Raw genomic sequence first — 8,699 nt, forward strand, 5'->3', positions numbered from 1 at the left:
GCAAGCAGATAAGAAACTAGCCAGGAAGGTTGTTTTGATGTAGTGGACAGATTCTGGAGCAGCGACTAACCTTTGCTGAAGTAATCCTCTGTATCAGGTGTAGATACTTCCCCCATGGTCTCCTGTGAGGCACTGCTGGTTGGACCACCTGATGATACTGATTCCTCTCCATGATTGCTGGCATCACTAACTGGATCAATTTCTGAAGATTCCAGTGATGAGTCAAGGATTAAATCAGGCACTTGGTCAAATTTCTCAGATCTTGTAGAGAGTATACTATCATGACCAGGTGGTGATTCTGTTTTTGGCTTTTCTTCTGTTGACTCAAGCCTCACTTCCTGGTCCTTCTCCATTTCCATAGAGCTCTGAGGGAAGAGTCCCTCTGCTTCAGCAGGTACCTTTTGACTCTCTGATATGTCTGCCGTCATGTCATCTCGGCTCACTTGCTCAGAAGTTGTGCTGAAAGCAGTCATGCTCCAAAGAGGTGCCGGGGCTATCCTGTCAAATCTATTTTTTGTAAAGGAAATCCTCGGGAGACTCCCAGACAACTCTGGTCCATCTGTAGGAGTAAATATGGATTCACAGTTATCTTGAGAGAGGGGTTCATTGGTGAGTGGTCTATAAGGTGGAGGCTTCCTGGTCTCATTGAGGATGCTTATAGTGGGTCTCTTGGGCCTAGTGGAAGCATCTGTGCAAGGCAGATCATGGTTTTCTTCACCAGGTTTGCTAACTGAACGTAGCTGGACAGAATGAAGCATCATGGGGGTGATTTCCAAAGGACTGGTGCTGCCAGGTTCAACACTTTCAGTCGTGGCCACGGCCACTTTGTGTTTGCTGTTGTTATGGACATGAATGTGGTTTCTGTGGGATAAAGGCTTCTTGCCATTGTGAAGGGCACTTAGGTTGAGATGGGTGGGGGGTATAATGGGTAGCTCAAGGTCCATTTTGGGTGTGCGCTGCTGCAGTGAAGTGAGGGAGGACTTCCTCTCTGGGACTTTTGGTTTCCTCTTTCCACCAATGGGGGACAAAGGATTAGGGTTTGGGAAAAAAGCAGATGAAGATGTTGGCGTCTCGGACTGGCTTGAATAACCACTGGAAGGGGATGCTAGATTTACCAGCTTCTCTGGGGAGGGCAGTCTAAATTCTGTTTCCACAGATGGCAGTAAAGGGGTGGTAGCCCTCGAGTCAGACTGTGACTCTGAGCTCTCTTGTGACTTCATGCATTCGATGACCGTTGTGCCGGTAGCAGTGCTGGAGTTTGACAAAGAATTGTAATTATCGTTGGATTTCAAGTCATTCACAAGCCAGAGCTCTGCATAATCAGACTGGACAGCTTCCTCAGTCTTTAAGGACTGTTTGTCTGTGGAACCAAGCAAAACCACATCTGGAATCTGATTAGAAATCTGTCCACCCCAGGCCTCCACCAGCTCCTCATCCTCTGGCTGGTCAGAGGGGTCACTTGATGCCAATGGTGAACTCCTTTCCTTGGAAGACATCAGTAAGTTCTGCTCACTCGTTATCTTTGGTTCACTCATTTCAGGAGCTAATCCAGCATGGCCACTATTTTTCTTTAACGATGAGCAGCGTTCTGGAGGCGATGGCTTCACCTTTGGCTTCCTTAGAGAAAGACTGCGTCTCCCTTTTGATGCATGACCTCTGTACACTTCCTTTTGCTGTTCAACAGATCCATAGTTGTATGTGAAGCTTTTGCTACCTTTAATACCACAGTCAAAGTGCATGGAGGTATAGTAGCCCTCGGCATCCACAGAGAAGTGCGACATAGTGTCAGCCTTGTCAGAGGGAGGCTTATCTAAGCTCTCTATTGTGGCTATGCTAGCAAAGCTGGGGCACTCTAGGCTGCCCTCCCCTTCCCTAGAGCGTTCAGGACTCAAGTCCTTGTGGCAGGACCTGTTGTGTCTATGTTGAGGGTAGCTCCAGTCGGCTTCGCTTGGCGTGCTGACTCCCGCGTCATCGAGCATGTCAGTTGCAGTGGAAGCAAACGATCCTGTTCGGTGACCCCGCAGACCTTGCAGCCTGTCTCCAGAGTAGGGCTCAGCAGAGTCTTCAGCGATGTTAAGAGCTGTGTTTAGAGACAGCTCTGAGTCACAGTGTGTCAGTGGTGGTGAGGCAGCAGGAGCAATCGTCTCTGATGTCTGCGAGGGGCATGTGGAACTGCTGCCACTCCAGTTTCCACTGGAAGACTGGTGGTCCTCCTTATGGTCCATCTGGCTGGCCAGAACTCCACTGTTGGAGTGAATAGGGCTGCTGAATGTGTCAGAGCTCGACGAGATCTCATCAGTTTTACAAGGCAGACGGGACCGACCTCTCTGCATCCACATGCTCTCTGGACTCTCAGGATGCTGGTTGAAGCTACCTAGCTGCCTCTCTGGCTGTACCTGGTCATCAATGCTCTCTTCTTCATCTTTTAGCGTGTTCTCTACTGGTACCGGAAGGAATTCTCCTCCTTCGAATGGTGAAAGATCTCCGTCGTCTTCGTCATCATTATCACTGTTGATTCGTACTTCATCAAATAATCGGGCGCTTTCTCGAGGAAGGCTACGCGAGCGCAAATGGGAGCTGATGGAGGTGGTAAACATGGTATCCGAACTGTCTGGCAGGGACGGTATGTTTCCTGTGGAATGGGAAAGTAGGAAAGTCGCACTCTGACCCCTCTGAGCTCTGATCCGTCTACGAGATGGTGCCGCAACAGCAACCAGGAAGTCTTCCGTCTGGCAGCCAGAGTCTCTGGTGTTGAGACGAGTGAGTGTGAGGTCCTCTTGGCAAGCTTCAGGGCTGGAGTGCACTATTACGGTCTGCTCACTAGCCACAGGAGACTCATCAGAGTCTGGAAAAGAGGAAGAATACCATTTATTAAGTGCTTACCAGTAACTGTAAAACATTGATCAAAAGCAGTACGATTATACTAGTTGTGATTAGATTTAAAAAAAAAAGGTTTACTTGCCTAAGTCTTGATGCACTTGTCTGGGAAAGCCCGTGATAGTTTTCCGTCTTCTCAGCTTCCGTCTCCTCTGTAGCACTGACTGAGAGTAGACGAGCGAAGAGCGAACACTGGCATCTCTGTCGAACCCAGCCCCTATGAAGAGCGCCAAGACATGAGGAGCTGCTCTCTGCCAAACCCTCCCGTTTCTCGCACTCTGCCCTCATGAAGGCTGTTAACTCTAGCCGGTAAACGTGTCATATATCATTTCCCACAATATAAATTCACCCAAGATTTTCTACTTTGAAACACAGATCATGTTGCTTTAAAAAAAATGGTCAAAATGGTTGAATAAACGTTTATGATCGATGTTTATGGATGGAGTGTTGGGCACAATACACAAATTCATGCAAGGGAAAAAAGGGAGTCACAGCTATGAAATTACAACAAACAACAGTTAATAAAATCTTCTCTCCATAATATTCTTTTTTTAAAAAAAAAAAAAAAATCTATTAATCCAAAAAAAAAAAAAAAAAAAGAATCACCCAAAAGTTCTAGCATTGCTAATAATGAATGCAAGTTAGATGCTAATTAGTTTCATTGTTAGCAATTATGGATAAAATATTCATTTAAGCCTAGTCCAGAGTGGATCAAACATCAAACAGTTAACTACACAGTTGGTTAACTTTATGTAAATTATTATAAAGATTGATTCCTGTTAGCATTTTGGGTAAAAATAATCCTTGTAAGCTTCCATTCCAGTCCAGAGCGGATTAATTCGCTCGGCCCCTTTTGTAATTTTAATGCAGCTAATTAGCATGCGCGGAGAAGCGTCTCACAGCTTTGCATTTCCTGGCACAAATTAAGGACCGAGGGCAGCCAGAAAGTCGTCAGCTTTTATTACATGACTCGCACATTTGACTTCAAAGCCTAGTTTATTATTTTTTAAAATTATTTTAGCATTTTTTGAAAAAAAGTGGCTACCTAAACCTGAGAAACCAAACGTTTGTACGCTTCCTCTCTTTATTTTTCTGTAGTGGATGGTGGGTTGGGGAGAGATGAGGTATGGACATTAATGGACATTTAAAAAGATGTCTCACTGAGGAAGGCAGACGCCGCCGAGGGCCGAGCAGCGACGGAGGAATCCTCTGAAAACGACACGCACAGTTCAGCGCATGTACAAAAAAAAAAAAAAAAAGAAAGAAGGAAACTACAAACTGGTCTGTGTGAAAGGAGAACTGTGCCACAGATCCACGCTGAGAGACGGTCAAAGATAACAGCTAGCATAAATGTACTAATAGCAGCCTTAATGAATAATCCAACAATAATCACAATATTCTCATTGAAGCAGATTTAAATAGGTTGATAATTTTTCAATAACTGCTGTGAGAACTTCTAAACCTCATTATTTTAACAATCGTAATCTTTGTGTATATTTCGTACCTGTTATGTTTACATGCTGACTGACATAGCGGGTGCAAAAAATAATAAATTAAAACAGTTTTCCACGTAGGGCTGGGCGATATGATGATATAATATTGATATCGTGACACGTTATATCACAATACACTTTTCTGAGATATTGTGGATATCGTGATATCTTTTTTTTAATCATATTTTAATTATTTTTGATTAAATAATTACAAACTGAACTCACTGGAAGCAGCTGCTGTTAAGTTAAAATTTTTTACTTCATTTTTTAAACTGTAAAATGTTCAAAATTTTATTCTCTTTTTCAGTGTTATGTGTATTTTATTGATTTTTTTTTTTTAACTAAAAATGATATTTTTAATATAAAATATATATATTTATTTTTTTAATGGAAGACTAGCATATTGTTGGGAAATTGTTCACAAATCTATACCGTGATATACAGTAGGTATCTTGTGTATCTGAGAATCATGATACGATATTTTTATCATATTGCCGAGCCCTAACATGCGCAGGGGAACTGAACACTTTGCTAACAAGTCGAGCTAACGTTGGCTACGTGTTATTTACTCACATGCACATCCTTTCGGTTTGGCTTGCACGTAGTGTAGAGCTGGGTGATGTGACATCAGTATCGTGATAAATGATGATAAATATATTTCGTTTATAACAATCACAATCTCGAATTGTGAGCAGACGATTGGATTCTTTGTTATATTTCCCACCCCTAAGATAGCGTATATAAGAATAGAGATTTTCCGTCATGGTTTAAGATGAATATATGAACAGATCGTTTATAATCTGCAGAATAATGCGGATTTGGAAAATTAAATCTCTCCATGGAAACACTGTCACTGACGTTTGACACAGTTCTCCATTCGATTAAGCAAAGCCTGATCAAAATACGTAGCTCCTTTATCATTATCTGCAGAATTACTACATTAAAAGTGCATATTAAAATCATTTTTAAATCTAAACTGTACAAGTTTTTTTTTTTTTTTTAACAAACGATATGTTTTAGAATTCCCACAGATGGATAAGGTTCACTCATTAACTCAATCTCACACTCAATCACACTGAATATTGATAATTACGCAATCTGAGATCGTGATGACATCACAATTCTACGCAAAACTAGCATGAGGAAATAGATTAGCTTAACAAACACTTACAGGAACTAGCATAGCATAGCTAGGATAGCATGAATTCACACAACGCTAGTATGATCCGGATCTGCTTCCAGTTTAGACGGTTTAAAAACCGTTTCCTCGTATTTACCCGAGACGTCGATGGGCACCACGCAGGACATGACGGCCTGTGACTGGCTCTTCATCCTGTCCTCGGGAGTGGGTAACGGCAGAGCGACGCTCCAGTTGGTCTGTGTGTCCAGCGGCGAGGGAATGTTGGGAATAGGGAACTTGGATCTGTGACCTAAAGACACGGAATCGGGGTCGGAATCCACCTGGAAATGTGAGAAACAACACGGTGAGGGCAGATATTTAAATCACAATGAGAGAGAGAGAGAGAGAGAGAGAGAGAGAGAGAGATGGAGACAGAGAGAGAGAAGGAGTGAGAAAGAGAGGGGGAGAGAGAGACAGAGAGAGAGAGACAGAGAGAGAGAGAGAGAGAAAGAAACAGAAACCGAAAACAGAGAGACACACGGTGAGCGAGAGAGAGAGAGAGAGAGAGAGAGAGAGAGACAAAGAGAGAGACAGAGATGCTGTAAATCATGGTGTTAGTAAAGCATCTGCACGTCAGAGCTACAAACAAGAAAACAGCAAGAGAAGACTCACCATGTGTGTGTGTGTGTGTGTGTGTGTGTCTATGTGTGTGTGTGTGTGTGTGTGTGTGTGTGTTTGCTCATCCTCTCTAAGTTGTTCAGTATTAAATTAAACACTAACCTCACTTACCTCTGTGTACAGAGTGCGAGCTAACTGAGAGTGCTGAGTGTGTCAGCTTCCCGTATATACACAATGCACAGACACACACACACACACACACACACACACCACAAACAGGGGTCAAAGTCAGGCGAGGCCTCGCAATAAATGGGGTTCACAAAGCAGGGGGTTACCACGGAAACTTCTCCCAAAGAGAGAAGTGTGTGTTTGTGTGTGTGTGTGGGACAGTGTGTGTGTGTGTGCGTGTGTGAGAGAGAGAGAGAGTTTTTGTAAAATGTACTCAATAATCAAATTTCTTCTGAAATTCACATCATATTGAAACCCACCAATAAAACCACAGAAAAAGGAGGACACGTGAGTAAATATGAGGCAGAAATGGTGAAGTAATACAGCGCAGGGAGCCAAGTATTCCAAAATAAAAATAAAATAAAAATAAAATAAAATGAGATTACGGATGAAAATGAGGGAGTGTGGAAGTGAGAGTTCCTGATGACGTCACTGTGAAAGCCGCACATTTCTCTCTCAGACGCTCAGGAGTTTGTGTTGGTTTGTGGGTGAAACCGCAGCGTTCAGAGCTGCTGTGTGATTACAGCTTTCCACTTCACACACACTCAGTCACACACACATACACACACAGACTCATTCACACACAAACACACACACACACACAGACTCAGTCACACACAAACACACACAGACTAGTTTCAACCTTGAAACCCTGTCATTATGAAACACCAGGCTACAAGCTTCTGTTAGTGTGTGTGTGTGTGTGTATATGTGTGTGTTATTGTGTGTGTGTGTGTGTGTGTGTGTGTATGTGTGTGTTTGTGTGTGTGTTTGTGTGTGTGTGTTTCCCAGAAGTTACACTTCCCAAAACATTAAAACACATTTAACAGTCGTGTTTCCAAAAAATCTAATGGATGGAAACTTGTTATATTTACGTGCAGGTCTAGAAGAAGAAAGTGCAGAGGTGCTCAATGAACTCAGAAAAAGAAACCATGAAATGAGGAGCGAGGGTTAAGTTAGGGGTCACGGGTTAGTGATTAGGGCTTAGGGGTTAGTGATTAGGGGTTACGGGTTAGTGATTAGGGGTTACGGGTTAGTGATTAGGGGTTAGGGGGTTAGTGGTTAGGGGTTAGTGATTAGGGGTTAGGGGTTAGTGATTAGGGCTTAGGGGTTTAGTGGTTAGGGGTTAGGGGATTATGGGTTGGGGGTTAGGGGGTTAGTGGTTAGGGGTTAGGGGTTAGGGGATTAGGGGGTTAGTGGTTAGGGGGTTAGTGGTTAGGGGTTAGGGGGTTAGTGGTTAGTGGTTAGGGGTTAGGGGGTTAGTGGTTAGTGGTTAGTGGTTAGGGGTTAGTGATTAGGGCTTAGGGGTTTAGTGGTTAGGGGTTAGGGGATTATGGGTTGGGGGTTAGGGGGTTAGTGGTTAGGGGTTAGGGGGTTAGTGGTTAGGGGTTAGGGGGTTAGTGGTTAGGGGGTTAGTGGTTAGGGGGTTAGTGGTTAGTGGTTAGGGGTTAGGGGGTTAGTGGTTAGTGGTTAGTGGTTGGGGGTTAGGGGGTTAGTGGTTAGGGGTTAGGGGGTTAGTGGTTAGGGGTTAGGGGATTAGGGGGTTAGTGGTTAGGGGGTTAGTGGTTAGGGGTTAGGGGGTTAGTGGTTAGGGGTTAGGGGTTAGGGGGTTAGTGGTTAGGGGTTAGGGGTTTAGTGGTTAGGGGTTAGGGGATTATGGGTTGGGGGTTAGTGGTTAGGGGTTAGGGGGTTAGTGGTTAGGGGTTAGTGGTTAGGGGTTAGGGGTTTAGTGGTTAGGGGTTAGGGGATTATGGGTTGGGGGTTAGTGGTTAGGGGTTAGGGGGTTAGTGGTTAGTGGTTAGTGGTTAGGGGTTAGGGGTTTAGTGGTTAGGGGTTAGGGGATTATGGGTTGGGGGTTAGTGGTTAGGGGTTAGGGGGTTAGTGGTTAGGGGTTAGGGGATTAGGGGGTTAGTGGTTAGGGGGTTAGTGGTTAGGGGTTAGGGGGTTAGTGGTTAGGGGTTAGGGGATTAGGGTCCGACGTGGCTGCAGGTTTTGAGATGAGCTTGTGTTTGGTTGGAATGGAAACCTGCACTTTACAGACTCACTCTAATACACCTTGATTATGGGGATAAGGCATAGGGCTTAGGGCACAGGGTATAGGGCTTAGGGTTTAGGGCTTAGGGTATAGGGGATAGGGGATAGGGGATAGGGTTTAGGGGATAGGGTATAGGGCTTAGGGGATAGAGCTTAGGGGATAGGGCTTAGGGCTTAGGGCTTAGGGCTTAGGGTATAGGGCTTAGGGCTTAGAGCTTAGGGGATAGGGCTTAGGGGATAGGGCTTAGAGCTTAGGGGATAGGGGATAGGGGATAGGCGATAGGCGATAGGGGATAGGGTTTAGGGCTTAGGGCTTAGGGCTTAGGGCA

At 44.4% G+C, this 8,699-nt stretch overlaps 1 protein-coding gene across 2 annotated transcripts in view; it reads right to left on the reverse strand.

Moving 5' to 3' along the window:
- The window catches only part of nhsa (Nance-Horan syndrome a (congenital cataracts and dental anomalies)), a 55,495-nt gene that overhangs the window by 3,830 nt on the left and 42,966 nt on the right, over positions 1-8,699 (reverse strand). Inside the window, exons 5-8 of one of the 2 annotated variants that reach the window (XM_053240900.1) lie at positions 5,648-5,831; positions 4,039-4,086; positions 2,963-3,094; positions 71-2,845 (exon numbers count right to left, since the gene is read on the reverse strand). In XM_053240900.1, the coding sequence (XP_053096875.1) occupies positions 71-2,845; positions 2,963-3,094; positions 4,039-4,086; positions 5,648-5,831 (3,139 nt within the window). The remainder of the gene's footprint in view (positions 1-70; positions 2,846-2,962; positions 3,095-4,038; positions 4,087-5,647; positions 5,832-8,699) is intronic. The other variant, XM_053240901.1, reaches the window with a different exon arrangement.

This window comes from Pangasianodon hypophthalmus, chromosome 16 (assembly GCF_027358585.1).
Source record: "Pangasianodon hypophthalmus isolate fPanHyp1 chromosome 16, fPanHyp1.pri, whole genome shotgun sequence".
Taxonomy (NCBI): Eukaryota; Metazoa; Chordata; class Actinopteri; order Siluriformes; family Pangasiidae; genus Pangasianodon; species Pangasianodon hypophthalmus.